Genomic DNA, 18,771 nt, shown 5'->3' with positions numbered 1-18,771 from the left:
AAAAGGCACAGGTAGCTCTTCATGGAGCGATGGACAGCTTCGATTGCATTCTAAGCTCACGTTTAGAATTCACAAATATACGGGAGTCAAATTAAAATGGGAAATGTCAGGGGCGCTTGATGGTACGCATACGAAAATATAAAAATGCTCGTGTCCCTCTTAGATTGCACAAAATGAGTTTGTCGCGCTCAGTAATTTTAATTCCCAAATCTTTTTTTATAATATTTTTTTTTTTAGCGGAGATTGTAGAGGGCAGGAACACTTGAAGCTTTCTTACAGCTTTTTTTTTGCCTTCCCTTCCATGAATTGATAATAAAATAAAGGTATTGTATTGCATAATTTATACCAATGAAATCCCCTGCAAGAGGGCAGGGATTACAACGCTGGCTGCCATCGGATTACAGCACCGTAGCTCAGAACTCGCACTGTGGCGCAATGCTTTTTACGAGTCCCGTTTCTAACTAATTTTCACGCTAACGAGCGTGGTTACGGCGTCTGCAGAAGAGACATCAGACGCTTACGGGGCATGATTAACTACCCACAGTCCATAGATACGCACATTACAATTACAATCGAATGATCAGTCGAAAGAAAAATTGACGCGGCCAGCGGTGTTCCCTTATGTTGAAGGGGGCATATGCCAATCAAGTCTAGGCACGCGAAAACAACCAACGGTTCGCTGAATGTAGCTTCTGTGTTTCTTCTTTTATTATATTTTTTTTCTTTACAATCGAACGCTCATCTCACACAAAAACAGGCTCTAGGCAACACAAGACATACCAAAAGTCGAGGTAGGTAATTCAATTTGTTTTTTGCTTTTTTATTCCCGCGGTGGAGAATAATTGATTTGTGTCACGCCAGTAAGACGAGGTGCTCAGTTTATTTCACTTTAGTCACTTGCGGAATTAAGACCGTTGATATATGTGTGGGGCTTCTTTCCAGTACATTAAAATTGTAAATAACCAATGACAAGACATAATCTTACACATATTAACCAATGTAGAATTACTACTATTTCTTACAGTTTTTTTTTTTTTTTGTTTCCTTCATATTCTAGTCATATTGAATGGGTTAAAACAGCGCAAAAAAGACGAAGGACCAGTAAAAGGAAACACATAGACACAGCGCTGAACATCTAGTATTACCGATTACATTTGACTATTTTAGTCAAATGTAATCGGTAATACTAGATGTTCTATTTTAAGACAGGCTTCGTGTTTTAAACTGGGCGACTTAAGGCTCGTTCACACTCTCGCAACCGAGTACGACCGAGAGAGACGAGATCCGTTAAAACTTTTTAAAATTTCTTAGGACGAGACGACACACTGGCACGCTGGCGCCATCTATGCGGTGACCCTGGAACTGCATTTCACAAGAGCGAAGGTTTTGCGGGATTTCCGAGGTCAAATGTGCGTAATACCTATAAGAAAGGCTCGTTTAGAACGTTGACAAATGTTTTTCGAGCAAAGAAAGAAAGGATAATGCGCGAGAGAAATAGAAAATATGCCGGACCGCCAAGTTTACACTGCTACCCAATAGATGGCGCCAGTGTGTCTTCTCGTTGTAAGAGGTTTTAAGGAACCTAGTTTTAAGAGGTCGCCAGAGTGTGAACGGGCCTTTAGCCTAAAATTGCATTGCAGGTTATCTCAGGGAAGCTGGGATACGCAATGCTTAATAAAAGAAAACGGCGCTATTTTAGACTAAGCCAAATAAATAAGTCGAGATGAAAAGGAGAAAAAATAGACGTCAAAACTCGACTCGTGTGTTCTTGTTCGCTGCCAAGGAATTCGGACCCTTTCCTTCCGCACTCGCTAAAGCAATAACAAAATTCATAACCAAAGTCTCTAAATTTATTATAACAAAACCCTGGCAGAATTTTTAGAAAAGAGCACGTGCCATGAGAAAAATATAGTAGCATGCAGTAGATCTGAAAGAAAATAAAAAAATAAAGAGCCTGACCACCGACAGCACAGCAAGGCCCAACCACTTTCTACGAATCTCCATCATTTATAAAAATCACTTCTCTGCACCCAGTGTTTCAGATGTGCAGGCTGTAGATGGGGTTTTGATGTCATATCGAACTTCACAAATTTATTTATATTTAGTTCATCTATTGTTTTTTTTTTTTTTTTTTTTAGGCGCACCATTTACATATTCAATTTTTTTTTTCTTGCTCTCATTGTCCGCTATCGATTTCTTCTGCCTTTTCCCGCTGGAGCTGGATCGAAATTTCTCTTTAGCGGGAAATAATGTTCTCTCTAGTTGTGGGTTGAAGATAGAGCAACGAAAACAAAAGTGAAAGAACGTAAGAGAGGACAATTAAGAACGAAGGCGACCGATCGACACAATGCGCGGAAGAAGAACTCGTCCCGTAATTACCGCGTCTGTTCGCCCGAGTGGATAATCGGTCTATGAACGATGGTTTCCAAACATACTTCCTGCCGCCGTTTTTCTTGTCTTTTCAGACTTTAAGCGCAAGATGCTCCGCCTCGTCTTTCCCACCCCTTTACGAACCGGCGTCCATGCAGCCATGAACACCACCCAGAAGACACGGACCCCCTCGACAGGCAGCTTCGATTCGTCTGGACCAGGGGTCGCCAAACCCCAGCCTGCGGGCGAGATCCGGCTCTCCTGCTCCTTTCAGCCGGCTCGCATATGGCCGCGGTCTTTGCAGTAAAGCCCGGGCCGCACTCCACTCCTGCAAACGCAAAGAGAAAAAAAACGCGCCCATATAAAAAAGCTAAATAATGGCGGTGTGATTTGAACCAAAAACGCAAACGAAGGTATCAAAAATATCGATTGAAATTACAGGAGGACGCTTAAGCTCCGCCTTTAAGAGTTGAACGCGGTAGCAAAATTTAAACCTTCCTCGTTCCCAAGCCATGCCAGCATGTCTGCGTGGCCCCGTCGGTAGCGTGGCTGGCTCGCAACCGAAGGGTAGTAGGTTCATTTCCCGCCTCCGCCAGAAATTCTTCGGATGCTGTCTTCAAGAAAAAGTAACGACTTTAAAAAGTAAAATCATTTGAGGCATGCGGCGACTTCCAAGTCGCATTACAGGGGGTGCTCTAATCGCCTTCAACCCAGGACACTAATGTTTTACGTGAGTGTTGTGCATTCCTGAAAATTTCCGCGCGACGTCATGACACAATGGACCAATCAGGACCTTCTGCAAAACGAGCTCCTTAAAGCTACCACTTTAAAACTGTGTTGGAAGGCGGGTCTCTGATTGTTCGTTGTATACCAGCATAAGTATTCGTAGTCGTACGTTTCATGTCTTTGTGACTGTGTAAAAATTGAATTGCGTGCTCTTGTATATCTTATATCACCATTTCTTGTTATCATATCACTAGTCGTCTGGCCTGAGTGAACGCGCAAGAGTCCAATGCACTTCGATGTATTGTAAAAGAACTTGTTGTTGGGCTAGTTAGTGTAGACTGTATTGAACCATGGTTAAAAGCGCTGAAAAAAAGACGTACACAAGATAGAAGACAAACACGGGCGCCCGTGTTGGTCTTCTATATTGTGTACGTCTTTTTTTTTTTAGCGCTTCTAACCATGGTTCGATACTTCGATGTATGCATGGCGACTTTTCTGGGTCCCGATTATTTTTAATTCCCCAATCAGCTACGTATTGTATTTAAAAAAAAGGTTTATGTATTCAATCACCACACTTTTTTATTATTATTTACTGTGGTATACGTGTTTCTTTTATTAAGATGCTTGTATAAGATTATTTGTGTAGAATTTCCTCATCAATTTTTAGTTGTTTATTTTTCGGCTTTGGAGACTGCGACAAATTTCCAATCCGGTCCCTTAGCAGAAACATTTGGAGACCCTTGATCTAGACAGGTCAACTCGACTACAATCTCTAATGCTGCTGGTTGCCTCATTTTGGCTGGAAGTCTGCGAGTTACCACGTCAGCCACTTGAGTTTGTTGGTGCTTCGGTATCCCGAAGCAACTGCATCCGAATAATCGAATGCAGTTGCATGGAAGGCTAGGTTAATGAGCAATCTCTTTACTGCTGTGTTCTCTGTGTAAGGTACAGTCCGTCATCCTTCCGATAAAAGCTTGCGCGCTTAGTCTCCGTTCTGCCTTCATGAATAATGACCCAATCAATTAGGTTTCCAGGATCTTGTACTTGAGTCTCTGGTAAGATAAATCTCGTGAGATTACAATCCCAGCGCGGAGGAGAAGTTCTCAAATAAAGACAGGTGGAGATAGAAAGACAGGAAGACAGAAAGAGGGAAAAGGAGAAGAGAGCAGACGTATGCGAGGTAAGAACTGAGAGGAGGGCGTAAAGGAGCTAGGGTCTCAGGAGTTTTCCCGGAGTGCTCCCTTCAGACGTCTTCGAGTGGGCGAAGGAGAGCCACCAGGCATAATTGGGTCCAACTCTTCCATCCCCCCTCCAACCTGCTGTGGCCGCTAATCTCGGCTTCATTATGAAGGCTCTTCATTCAGCCGAAAAGAGCGATCCCAGGATCCCTCACGAGAGTTTGAACTTGTGGTAGAGTTCCTGATCAAGATAATCGAGCCGACTAACATGTTTGAGATGAGGACCTTGTTTCAATGAAACGACAAAAAGCGATGAATGTCGTCTCTAAAAAAACACAGTTTTTGGTGTTTTCGTTTTGATGGCCCTAAAGATTTTACATTCAAATGCTTATCAGCAAATGGTTTCTATCGTATAGATATAGAATCTCAATAAACTTACACAAAGCTAAATATATCGTACTTAATTATCCCTATAAAATAGAACAGCTTCCTTGCCGTTTATGTATTGGAAGTGATGAGCTTCAACAGGTCAATACAATATCATACCCGGGTGCAGAACAAGACTATCATTTGATTGTAAGCTTTAATTAAACTCCTTATGGAAAAAATCATATTCATGCTTCGTCGTAGCAAGAACTCGGAGATACATTGGTAAGGAAACAATATAAACTATTTACTTTAGTATTCATAAATGAACTCCACTAACTGTGTTGAGCATTGAGTGTTGAGTATACAGGATATTAACCTCCAAAAAAGGAAAGCGTTTATTTTGTATATTTTGTGCAAGCACAGAATTGCCTATTCTGATTGTATTTTTTTAGTGATCTACGACTATTCTTTGGATTTGAATCCTGATTAATGTAAATATGTTTTTTTATATATTTGAAACAAAATATGAATTAATGATAAATAGAAAAAAAAATTTTCAAGACACAGAGGCGGCAAATCATGGTGAGCACTTGAAGGCTTTCAGCCAATTACGATGATCAAAATAGAATCAGATATGAACAAAAAAAATATGAGCAGTTATAATGGGCGAATGAAAGGTTTTGCTAAATGGAATTACGCACGTCACATTTATTTCATTTAATCGCATTACTGGCCTCCGTTATTAGCTGAGATCTTTCAATCGTTCGTCATGATTCGCTTTATTTGTGTTTTGCCAGAAAGTTAACTTACAAAATTCTGGTAGGGTGCAGTGCTGCTTGTTCACAAAGACGTTTTCTTCTTTGATAAAAATTTAATAGCTGTCGAATATAGTATGAATAAAGTGACCTTAATTAGACACGCTATGCATTTTTACGATGTTAGTGACTGTGCTAAGAGCCCATTACTTTTGGGGAAAACAGAAACATCAGCGATGGCTCATTTAGCGATAATGGAGTTTGTCATGTCGAACTCGATATAACGAAAGTAAAAAGAATAATTAGCTTCCTTACGATGAATACTAACGAAAGGCATTTTTATTATGTATTGCTCTTGAGATGTCAAGGAAATTCGTCCGGGAGTATACGTTCCTGATATTTTCGTTAGAGCATATTCCCATATATGTTCCCTTCTTCGGTAGGCACCGGCACCCAAGACCAGAAACAAGGTTTATTCCAAAGTTATATCTGCTTGTTTAGCTTGCTCTTTGCCCGCCAGAAGGGACAAAGTGCTTACAACTGTTCTATTGCAGGCTTGAAAGTATTGCTATTATTCAGACAACCGTACGATTTCTGCAGACCGCTGATTTAATCTTATCGCTACTCGGACGACAACCACCCCTACTACCGCACCCGTAAAATTCATCTTGATGCATATTTTATTTTGCACGAGCAGTCTGGCCGATATTATTTAAAATGACATCCGGTAGTGTTTTAGACAATGACAACAGAGCCCAAACCCAATTTCAGAATCGAAAACAGCGGAGAGCTAGCTGTCCGAAGCTAGAGCCGGCGTTTCAATATGGCTTTGGGAAATGGCCGAGATCCGAAGGATTCGACTAAAATTGCCAGTTGTGCACTCACTTCGAGCAGAGAATAGCCTTATTGAATTCTTTCTAATAAAAATTGAAACGGACAAGAACAGAAACAGATTCATTTGGTATCTCGACAAAAAACAGCACACACCATGTTTGTTTGTTTGTTTTGTTTGTTTTGTTTGTTTTTTATTTAACCGTATTACGGTTCTTTACTAAAAGCCATGGGAGAGGTGGTATACGTTGTTCGAAATGAAAAGAAAAACAATAAAACGAACGCACAAGACGCGGTCGAAGAAAAGCTGTCGTTAAGTGCAGCAGTAACAGAATTAGTTGAAGAAAGTGTTGTGAAATCGTTTTCAAGCCGAGTATAGCGGTAAAAAATTCAGTTGAAGACAGCGTTATTAAATCATTGTCAAGTGAATTCCAGTATTGCATTGACCGAAGGAAAATGCTTTGCATTTCCGTATTCCGGCCCCTAGCTACTACTTTTGCTACGCTTGCATGAAGAGAATGTACCGACATTTTTCATCAAAAACTTGTAAGTTTTTGATGAAAAACTTTCTGTATGAATTGTGGTATGTTTAAACATCAAAGTCAAATACTGCATCAGTTTTACCTAAACCCACCGCCTCCTTAAAAAAAGAGTACAGTCTAATACTTCGAGTCGAGATTACTATACGGAACAAAAAAGTATTTTCACAGCAAACATCTGCGATGTAGCGTTGGGCTTTGAAGGGATACTACAACAAAATTTCGGCGCTCATTTTTTGGTCTATATGTGTTCAAAGGAGCAGCAACACATCGAACATACCAATATCTTGTTAAAAAAGTCTCGAAAAGGAATTTTAAAACGAATTAAACGATTAGCAAAGAGCACCTGGTGGATGTCGCTAACACCTCGTTTGTAATGCCCGTCTAGGAACCTTGACAGCTAGTGACGGAGGTTGTCTCGCCTCCGGCCACGACGAGAGAAAAGGGGCAGGAGGAACTCCCCTCTTCCCGAGAATGCCTTTTGTGTGTCGCAGAAGTCGCTATTTCCCCCCTACAAGATTACAGAAGATTAACCCGTCACTCAAAATTCGTTCAAAAGCAGCCGCTTCGGTGGCTGGAACGACTAGGCCATCCTCTCGACGTCAGCCTCGCCGTAGCTTTGCTCGTCTTGAGACGACCTACGTCACGATTGCGTTAGATGTCACGTGGTCTCCGCTGGGCCTTCTCCGAGCGCTTGCCAGAGTGGGCCGTTTTTAACAAAAAATACAGCCACCAGGCTCAAAAACAAACGTGCGATTGACATTTACGGATATTGTGGATCATACTCAACCTATCTTTGAACACGACGGGAATTTTTCAAATTTCGTTGAGGTATCCCTTTAAATTGTACATAGGCACTTCTCTTTTTTTCTTTTTTTTAATCTCTACAGTGTAGACACCACTACTATTAAAAATCAACTTCGTGATCTCATTTCGGTTACAATACTTCGTTCATCATTACAAGTTTTTACCGAAGAAGCAGCATGTTTCAAATATTATGTTGGCCGTCGATGTCGTCACAATGCCAAACAAAAACAAAAAAAGAAAGCAGCAATTTGTTATTAAGGTTCATCCCATATCATCTTTGAGACTCTATACCATATTTGCGGTGTTGGTTCCAACGCCGGGCATGGCACCTTAAAAGGTTCACACTCCTGGCTTCATGATTCGTTCTTTGCCGTTCTTAACCACTAATACCCCAAACCGATTGACTTCGAAGGGTTAATATTATGCCTGGAACTCGACAGGCGCTGCGTTTATGAAGCAGCCAGTGACCACGTCTACCAAATATGTAGCAGGAAAAGTTGACCTCGGGAAGCAAATGAAAAATAAAACAAGCAAATAAAATTTAAAAAAAAAAGATACAATGCGACGATGGCCGTCTCAGGTTTTCCCTGGAGATAAACTGATGGCTGCTCAGTCGTGTCAAGAGCGGAAACTTATTCCGGCCAATATCCGGTCACTCCGGATATCCCGAGGGGATTGGAGTACGAGGAAGGAGCTCGGGCAATCAGTATAGCAAATGGCAGAAAAGGATGCAGGTCTTACCTGTGCCTTTTTGTTTCCTATTCTATACTGGTGTAGTTCGTTTCTAACAGATAAGGTGTTCAGCAGAACGGAAAGTGGGCCGAGTAGGAGAGGGTGAGTGGTGTAAACAGCGGAAACAGGGAGGAAGACGAAGGGGTCCTCTCCGTTCTCATCTTTCGTCCTCGTCTTTATTCGCCTTGGTTCCACGATGCTTGAAAGTGGCTAAGGAAAAACAACACGTATTCTATAAGATACCATTCCAAGCCATAATGAACGAAGAAGAAAAAACGCTAACATTGTTTGCTAGTCATTGGTATGAAGAACCCAGATCTAAAATATGCAGGTACTCCGCTTCAAACCAATGCCCCGACAAAGTGAGAGAGAGAGGAGGAGACGGAAGGGCGCTGGGACGCCAGAACGCCGAGCTCTGATTGGACTGATTAGTGGGTAGACCGGAAGCTAGCAGCCTTTGTTTCCACAACACTCGTCGAACGCATTCAAACGCGAAACGCTGGCGTCCGGCGCCAGGCTTCCGCATTGGAACGCGTTCGACGACTGGAAGCAAAGGGAGCAAGCTTTAGGTCCGCCCAGTAATCGTTCGAATCAAAGTTCGGCATTCTGACGCCCCCGCGCGCTCTTGTCTACTCCTCTCCCTTACTTTCTCGGCGCATAGCTACGATTCCAGGGAGCCTGGTTGTTGACTAGTGAAACCCGTCGCCAACTTGTTCATAACAATCCGCTTGGTGACACCCAATTCAGAGTACCAAATATCACGTGGAATACCTAGAATGTATTGAGGAATTTCCAATGTTTACTTTTTCGGTCACAAGCACGAAAAAAACAAAAGCCCAGCCTCGGGTAACCAGTCACTGGTACCATGAAAATATATATCTAGAAAACTTAACGAGAAGTTCAGACGTTTCTGGGAAAAGTAGCGCGCTATCCAGAAGCGGATGATTGATGTGACGGCAAGCGGATTCTAAAATGTTCACATTTATTTATTGAAAGAAACCAAAATACTAGTAGAAAAAAAAAAAAAAAAAACAGGCGACGTCAATAAGTATGAAATATAACGTCTGTTTGCGCCCCGATGACGCAGCGGGTCAGCAGCCGCCAGTACGACAACCAGTACAGCGCAACACGTGCGCGAGAAAACGCTACGCAGCAGAGGGGAGGGAGCGTTTCCCGACCTAGAAAACGGCATGATCTGAAAGGGATTGTCCGGTCGAAACCGGAAGTACTTAAGTTTTTGCGCTCGTTACGTCGAGGGAGCCTTCATGTAGACAAGCGTCATCTTTATTTTGATATATGATCTCCCGCTACTGATTAAACCTTTCATGAACGTATGTACGAAACTGCACCACGAATTTCGCAAGTGTCAATGGCTGACATCCGTAGCTGCTGCGTGACGTAACAAAACGCAAAGGTTAGTCGGATGGTCGAGATAACAAGTGTTGGTCGATGGATGTCTTGTATTTCGTCTCGAATTATATAATCTCCTAGGATGTACCCTACTGAAAAACGGTTCTTTTAATGCAGTTCCCAAGTGTGCGCAAAAAAAGTCACGCCTTTTAGCAGGATACTACTTGAAAACTGCCATAAGCTTCGAGCAAACGTATGCCGTTTCGCGCAAACACAACTGCGACGGCCACCGATCGAACTCGGAGCGCTTGCAAAGCAAAGGATACAGATTTCGCCTCTGAAGCGGCAACTAGGTACACAAAGCGGCATCTGGGTACACATTTCGGCGGATCCACTAAATCGGTGATGAGGCTGCGGGTCGTTCCCTTGGAGGCGATGTCCGCGGGTCGAAGCGGCGAATCATTCAAATGCATGTCGCCATTTGACTTGGACGAGCGTGGTGAATCGTAGCCATGCTCTATTTTCGCATGCGGGTCAAACAGAATTTGGCTGCACGCGTGCTAAATACAACTTCTGAATTAGAACGGCGAGTTGGGCTAGTTGGTTGTACATGCTTGAAGTGAGGCGCCAAAACAACGAGGACACAAGGAAAGAAGCAGACAGGACGAGGCGCACTTTCAACTGAACTTTATTTTAGAAAAACACAGAAACGCAAGCTATGCCCAATGTACACGCGCGCATGGGTAAGAAAAAAGATAGAACGAAGCCTAGCGCGTTTTCCTACGTGACACGTTCATATTGAAGGAACGTATACTCCCTATCAGATAGAGATAAATATGGGGCGCTGACACAGACATCGGTGCCACGAGATCTTATGGTGAAGGCCTCCAAGATTTCGCGAGCGATTTTTGTTGCGCCGCTTCCAACAATTCTTGTTTCGTCAAACTTTGGGTCACACTCGCATCGATCACAGTGTACTGCCAAGTGGCCAGACGAGGATTGCCTAGTTGGCGCAGAGTGCTCCCTGATTCTATCATTAATGCACCTCCCTGTCTGGCCAACATACACTCTCCCGCATGATAGGGGTATCTCATAGACGACTTCAGTGACGCAATCGCGGTACTCCGTCACGTGTCTCTTTTCGCAATCCCTTTCTGTCGCAGTGGCTTCACCTGAGCGCCCATTGATCCTTTTGCACAATGCAGAAAGTTTATTTGGCGCAGAAAAGACAACTGGAATGCCAAACCTATTGGCTACCTTCTTCAGGTTGTGGGATAGTCTGTGTATGTAGGGTAAGACCGCAAATCTGGCCGCCCTCCTTATGTTACCCTCACAATCCTCCCTGCTGTGCTTTTTTATCTTTTTTAACAAGGTCTCCGACACATCGCGAAGCACATTGGGAGGGAAACCCGCCGCCTCCAATCTGCTGAGCTGCGCGTGAAAGCTGGCGCTCATTCTATGCTTGCACGATTTTTTCAGCGAGGCCGCCAAGCAGGATCAAGAGGAGCTCCGGTGAAGCCACTGGGACAGAAAGGGATTGCAAAAAGAGACACGTGACGCAGTACCGTGATTGCGTCACTGAAGTCGTCTATGAGATACCCCTTTCATGCGGGAGAATGTATCTTGGCCAGGGGGGAGGTGCATTAATGATAGAATCAGGGAGCACTCTGCGTCAACTAGGCAATCCCCGTCTGGCCACTTGGCAGTACACTGTGATCGATGCGAGTGTGACCCAAAGTTTGACGAAACAAGAATTGTTGGAAGCGGCGCAACAAAAATCGCTCGCGAAATATTGGAGGCCTTCACCATAAGATCTCGTGGCACCGATGTCTGTGTCAGCGCCCCATCTTTATATATCTATCTGATAGGGAGTATACGTTCCTTCAATATGAACGTGTCACGTAGGAAAACGCGCCAGGCTTCGTTCTCTCTTTTTTCTTACCCATGCGCGCGTGTACATTGGGCATAGCTTGCGCTTCTGTGTTTTTCTAAAATAAAGTTCAGTTGAAAGTGCGCCTCGTCCTGTCTGCTTCTCTCCTTGTGTCCTCGTTGTTTTGACGCCTCACTTCAAGCAAATACAACTTCTGGTTGCGTTTCCAGGTGGTCTAGCTGTTGGTTTCGGTTTCTCTGCATAATCAAATTGACTGATCTGATTTGGGCGATGAGTGGATGGACATAGTTTAATATCGTTGGCACCAGCATCACTCCTCAGCTTACGCGCCTTCTGTCCGCTTAGAGCTCAGCTCGCAGCTCTCTTCTGTGAGATCATTCCGGCATAAGCGGTATCTCGATCTTGACGGGAACCCAGTCTCTACGCACGTCGATGATCCATTTCGCTCGTCACTGCACGTCTCGCGGAAAAGTGTGGAACGTCATGTCTTGGCTCGCATGTGCTGCCCGGTGGTTGCGGCACCCAACCGCGCAACAGAAATCTCATCCAACCAAGAAACAAGTCAAGCACAACAACAAAAACGAAGCACGCTGAGTCGTTCACTTGCGGGTAAACGGCGAGACAAGAATGCTTGCTTTGTGTTGTGTGACGTCAGAGCTCCAATGTTGCCACCGAAAGCAGCGTTTTCGCTAGAGTGCGATTGGAGCAGTATAAATTCAATTACTCATGCAGAGGAGCATATAAAATTCAGATTTTGCACGCACAATGTGTCTCGAGGCAATAACAGTGCTTTACAATTGTTTTCCCGAGCACAGAATTTGACCGGACAATCCCTTTAAGTGAGCCGGGAAACTTGTGGGGCGTGGGCTCGCCAGATGGCCACACGGCAACCTCAACGTCACTATACCCACCGACGGCTTGAGTGATGCAGGACTTTACTTGATATGCCCACGCTTAATTCGTGCTTCGTGATTTGTTCTTTGGCGTTCTTTTCTGCAGAGGAGACAGTAACATTGGCTGAAAAGCTATGTGGAGCGCAAGTTCGTCTGCTTCTTGCGAAAGGGTAGCAGTGACGTCAGAAGGAGGCCAGCTCCGATTGGCTCGAATTGGAAGGATAGTCGGTATCCCACAAGGCAGCTAACATTGAGGTCTACCCACGACCCTTTTAATCAGAGCCAATCAGAGCTCGCCGTCGTTCTTACGTTACCCTGGGCAAGAAGCAGACGAACTTGCGTTATGCAAACTAAGATGCCCGGGTCCCGTAAGACGGCAATGACCAGAATCGCCTCTGAATAACATTAAATGTTAATGAGGAGGAGGGGTCTTTGTTAAGCGGTTCTCTAAAGGCCCTGTCACACTGAGGCAACAGTTGGACAACTCTATCCGGCAACACGGGAAAGTCGTGTTGCCGGCGACCTTGTGACATTGCGGCGAAACCAACAGTCGGGCAAAATGTTACTGCCGCCGGGCAACCGTGTTGCCCGATTTGTTGTCCGACAACCCTGTCACACCGCGCTTACGGCGAGGACAACACGGGTACACTGTAACACGGGGAACACTCCGCCATCTTGATTGTTTACCTTCGTTCGCGTGCGGCGCGGAATCGCTGGAAATGTGACTCTACAAAGTGCTGGTGCGTTCGAAGGGCCGGGAATTACCCCGGTACGACATCAACCAGTGACTGCGATTAGAAGACTTGACACGGGGAGTATTTTCCGCTCTTTATTTTATCGAAATGTTCTTCATTCGCTGACAAAGCAGATAGCCCTATACTTCGTCTCACCCTACGATGGACTAAAGGCTACGAACCGCCAGATCCAATCACGAGCCGCTTAGACACTGCGTGGGATTTCGCTTCAATACACGTATCGGGGCCCGCGTCTCGGATTACTGATGGGAATGGGCGGACATTGGTTCGGATTAAGTAATGAGTGACTCAACAATTTTACATTGCAAAGAAAGCTACGACGTACAGGCCCCTTGCAGTGCCGAAGCTATAAAAATGACCCAGCGTTTTTGGATTCGGAGCATGACCCCCCCCCCCCCCCCCCGAGGTCACGTGACCCCCTTTTCCCAGGTCACGTACCCCCCGAAGTCACGTGACCCCCTCCCCCCAGGTCACGCGACCCCCTCCCCCCGAGGTCACGTAACCCCCCCCCCCCCCCCCCCCCCCCCCGGAGAAGGTTCAAGAATGGGGGAAGGAGGAGGATAAGGAGGTGAGGAGAAGGGAGGAGGGGTATACCTTCCCCTGAGTACGCTTCCCTCCTCCTCCTCAAGAGCTGTGCTCTAATTCGGCGTTACAGGGAGTTGTAAACGGCTTTCACTTTTTTTCCTCTGTTCCTTCTCTTCTTGTATCAACAGAAACATATAAGATTGCATTGACTGTAGTTTAATTTTTTTTTCTTCGAATCCCTGGCTTTGTGTTGTTTCTTTATATTGGGCATGCAACAAGGCAGCTTTCGTAGGGATCTTGATATGAACAAATTGTCTAAAGAACATTCTAAACATTTTACTTGCACCCCAAGCGGCCCACTAAAGTTTACTCAAGAGATCATCTAGGACATACTTACTCCTTCCGAACCCGAGAGACGATGCAAGATGGGTTGCATCCTTAGAGAATCTCAACTAACTCAAGATATAAATAAAAAAGAGCTAGTTTTTTCCCTGTAATTGACAAGTACAACTTACCCTTGTTGCTTTATTCCGCACATTTTCTTCTTATTTTGGTATGTCGTAAAGCAGTTCTAATTGCATCATCGCTAATGCAAGTATACTGGAGCATAGCAACGAAGGGTAAAGGAAAGGAGAAAGTGAGCGCCGGGAAAAGGACATTCTCGGGTTTCTCTCGTTTATTCTCCAGACACATGGAAGAGGTGCCGCGACTTGAAAACAAGTGACGACACTCGAGACAGCGAAGAGTGCCTATCATTGGCAGTCTTCATTACAGAGCTATTAAGAAGTCAATGAACGGCATAAACAGAAAGAAGAAATGGGAATCTCAAAGCGGCTTTCTTTTCTAGCTTTAAGCTCGCTTCAGAATCGTTATCTATATCTATCTATATATCCTTGGGATGTCAAAGAAATCCAGTCTTCGAATAACAATATAGAACCTTTTCTTATATGGTATATATTTTCGGCCCCCGTGTATGCCTATCTCCTTTTTGTTTGCTTTTTGCCTTTTTGTTTCCTGAAACTGGCTTTGTTTTTGTTTTTGTGTGTTATTTTTGTGTTCCCTTTATTCTATTTTTTTTATCATCCATGAACAACCTCCTTATACTGTCTCGAAGTCAGTTTTCTCTCTTTTTCTTTCTATCGTCTCCCTTTATCTCTCACTGAGATTTGGACTCTATCCCTGTTAACGTAGTCTCTAAACACGGGCTGTAGTCATGGACATCCCGAGATACGCAGGGCGTGGGTTTATTTGTCCACAAGCGCCTGGCATTGTGATTGGTTGTCCGGCCCTCTTATCCGCTAATGGCGCACTATCATTAGCTCCGACCTGTTAATAAGATGCACGGGATTCCCCACGCCTTGCATTTCTTAAGATGTCGGTGACTTTAGCCATATATCCTCTATACCAGGGGTGGCCAGGCTGACCCGGCCTGGGAGCCGCAAACAAAACCACCAAACTTCTAAGAGCCGCGGGGGGGGGGGGGGGGGGGGGCATATGTTTGTTTAGGGCTTTAGGGCAAGAGTTTGCCCCCCCCCCCCCCAAGAAACATATGCAATAAACCAAAAAATAGAAACAGTTCATTGAAGAGCGTGGCAGCTTTGTTTATTTCATTCATCTCGGCTGCGGGAACAGTGAATTACACTAATGAAGCGGTTGCTCATTGTGTGTCTGTGTTGGGCTTCCCCATTCGTAAAACAAGCCGCTTGAAGTTCGGCTCGAACGACGTCGTTGCGCTCCGGAGCAGCTCAGTCAGGTGGTAGCCCGTAAGAATCGCGCGCTGTTTTTTACTTCACCACTTTCATTGTTGAGAACACAGCCTCGCAGCAGTATGTTGATCCAAAAATGGAGAGAAGTTTCTGGCCCGCGAGCTTGACGTGGGGACACCTTGCTTCTGGCATCTGCCCCCAGAATACTGCAATTTTCTGAGACTGCGGGAACGTCTTCAGCCCTTCGTCTTCTTGTAGTTCAAGCAGTTCCAGTTCCAACGCTAATACATCTCCTGCCAAGTTTTTCATGGCTGGACAGTCGCCACTCAACACACCAACCATAAAAGGATTCATCAGAAGGGCAAAGCAAGGCTTGAGTTGGTGCTTATCTTTGAACCGGAAATGAAAGTCCCTCTCGAGTTCCTCGAGCTTTAGGAAATATTCCCTGAGCTTAGCATCGGTCAGCTCAAACTCGGGTTCTGCATCCAGCATGCTCTTCAGCCGCGGGAAGTGGATCAGGCGCTTGGTTTTCAGGTCTTTTTGAAAAAGTTTTAGCTTGTTTTGGAAGCTGAAGACTGTTTGGGCGAATTCCGATGCTATTTTTTCTTTCCCTTACAGCGACATGTTTAGAGTTTTAAGGTGCTGAACTACGCCAGTGAGGTAACCAAGATCAACACACCGACCTGCGTCATGAAGTTCAGGACATGGCTTCTCTTTCGCCTCCAGAAAAGCTTGAATTGGCTTCAGGAGATCCACAAACCCTGATAGTACGTTGCTCATTGACAGCCAGCGTACCGCACAAAAAAACGAAACGTCGTTGGGCGCTTCATGAAGTTCCAGTTATTCAAGGAAGTTGTGGAATTGCCGGTGGGTTTTTGCATTTGATCGTATGTAGTTGACGACTCGAAGGACGTTGCTTATAACGTCTTTGTAGCTGAAGTGCTTCGCCACCAGGTGCTCGCGATGGATAATGCAATGAAATGAGAGAAAATCTGGAATGCTGTGATCGCTCCGCAGAAGACCTACCAAGCCCACATTCTTACCAAGCATAGCAGGCGCACCATCAGTGGCAATAGCGACAAGTTTCTGCAGAGGAACGTCGAACCTCTCTAACGTTGCTAACAATGCATTCTTAATGTCTACACCGCGAGTGGTTTCCTTGAGGGCAACCATGTCCAGAAGCTCTTCTCTCACGCTTTCGTCGCATGAGACATAACGGACGAAGATTGCAAGCTGTGGCTTGTCTTGTATATCCATAGATTCATCAAGAGCTAAGCTGAATGCTTTGCAGCTATTTAGGCCCTCTTGAAGCTTGTCGACGACGTCGGCGCTTAGTTGTGAAAAGCGCCTTTCGATCGAATGTCGTGAAACTGGGACTTGATTGACCAACCTTTGAAGATTCTTGTTTTTTGGATCCAACAAGGCTTCACAAATTCTCCTTCCGAGTAAGCTCGCTTGGTGCGAGCAATGTTCCACGCGATTGCAAAGCTTGCTTCGGCTGCTACGTCAGATTCCTTGGTGAAGGTCTTCATCAAGGACTGCTGATTCTGAAGTCGCGATTTGAGCTGGGCCAGTTTGACTTTTCTCAACTCAGATGAAGCTGAATAGTCCCGAGAAAAGGTTTTGTGATTGGTCTCATAATGCCGTCTAACATTGCTTGCCTTGTGGTGCGAAATTGCTGCATTACAGATGAGGCTTAGGGGCTTACCGCTTTTCTCAGTGAAGGCGAAATCTTCCACCCACTCAAGAAGGAATGTCCGATGTTCATCTTCGTACTTGCGTTTCGTGTTGGACGTCATTGCGACGACGTCCGCAGAGCCTCGTCACAACTTCGCCAAGGGTGGTTAGACGTAGGCAAAAGTTAACTTCTTGTCTCGACAGACCAGGTAGAACACCGTAGAGGCAGCTCAAAAAATGATGACCTCCTCGCATGGAATGCTGACAGTCATTTAGAACTTTTTTATCTTCCGTATGCACATGACTGCTTTTCCAGTCGAAGCACGACCTTGATACAACAAACGTTTTGCCCTTCCATGCAAGTGTTTTAGACACGCCTTCACTAACCGCTGGCTAGTCATTCCTTATCCCCCTCGCCGAAAGTAGAACAAAGCATCCTGCGGGTCACAACTGTAAGCCGGTAAAAATAATGAGGATGTTCTCGGTCCTTTGTGAACTTGAACATAACATCCGTGACTAGTGGAAGCTATGAATGAGGTGAACCCGGGCTTCCGCGACCCTCAACAATAAACGATATGGGGGAAGATCCATTATCTAAAAGGGGCAAGTATCACCGGGAAGTGACAAAGGCCGCGAGACAGAACATTTCCTCGACCCCAAGCCAAAGTGCATGCATCGTTTGACAATCCCAGTCTCTGATGCATTTCCCCCTAGGGTCTAGCAAACGCTCTCAAACAATGAAAAGAATAGGATCTGTGGAAACATACGAGTGAAATGGGGTTCGACTGTACGTATGGTGGCACAAAACTGCCGAAATGCAAGCTAGCTGTTCTTTTTTTGTTTTTTTTTTTCTGAAATATATTTTTTTTTTTCCTGGGAATGGAGGAAAAAATGGAGGAAAAAATGGCGGGCGGGCGGGCCGGGGGGGGGGGGGGGGGGGCGGTTCCCTTACGAGGGATTTGCGAGCCGCACTTGGACCAGCAAAGAGCCGCATGCGGCTCGCGAGCCGCGGTTTGGCCACCCCTGCTCTGTACTATTAGCCCCGAGAGCGAGCACAAGCGTCGCTGCGGTCGCCGCGCCCGGATTGGGTGAGGTGTACTGTGACGTCAGGGGGAGTACTCCGCTCCGCGATCTCGCATCGGCTCGCCTCCCAGCACCGGTTTCCTGGTTTGGCGCTGTGTGCCGCAAGCTCTTCGAGGAGCTGGACTTCGTTTACCTGGTGTGCAAGACGTTGAGTTAGGCCGGTAATGACGTGCTTCCGTACATTTTATAAGCCTGCTTTTCTCTTTTACCTTTAAAATTGGGTTACAAATCCCGAAAGCTTTCGGCGGAGGCGATTCCGCCGATGAACCTCCCCGTCCGTCCACACGACACAAGGCAATCTTGCGAGGGGTCGGTGAAGCGATGGCGCAAGCGTTTTAGACGCTGGAATTCTGTTCCTTGCACGTTCATAATTTAAGACGATATTAGATCCCGCTTTCAAGGCATTTGAAGTGGCTTTTATATCTTGCAAATTAGCTCGCGACCCTGACTCTGCGCTGCCACTCTGCATGCGCTGGTTCGCAGATGTTTTAAAGGCCGTGCGTCTGATGATCTTGAAATTGCTCGTGGAACAGGGTTGTTCTACATAAATGTAGCTGCTTCGCAAATTTATATATAGTTTATAC

At 45.3% G+C, this 18,771-nt stretch overlaps 1 protein-coding gene across 1 annotated transcript; it reads right to left on the bottom strand.

Annotated features, from left to right (window-relative positions):
* Positions 1–15,505: 15,505 nt before the first annotated feature.
* On the bottom strand, positions 15,506–17,226 carry LOC121834788 (general transcription factor II-I repeat domain-containing protein 2-like). The gene is made up of 4 exons (XM_042288570.1): positions 17,136–17,226; positions 16,818–17,027; positions 16,471–16,698; positions 15,506–16,002 (listed from the first exon to the last, which is right to left on the bottom strand). Exons 1-4 carry the CDS (start codon positions 17,224–17,226, stop codon positions 15,506–15,508), a joined length of 1,026 nt encoding a protein of 341 aa, XP_042144504.1.
* Between the last annotated feature and the right edge of the window lie 1,545 nt (positions 17,227–18,771).

This window comes from Ixodes scapularis, unplaced genomic scaffold, assembly GCF_016920785.2.
Source record: "Ixodes scapularis isolate PalLabHiFi unplaced genomic scaffold, ASM1692078v2 PGA_scaffold10__122_contigs__length_95168666, whole genome shotgun sequence".
Taxonomy (NCBI): domain Eukaryota; kingdom Metazoa; phylum Arthropoda; class Arachnida; order Ixodida; family Ixodidae; genus Ixodes; species Ixodes scapularis.
The sequence above is the reverse complement of the archived record's forward strand: the minus strand, read 5'-3'. Positions and strand labels throughout refer to the sequence as shown.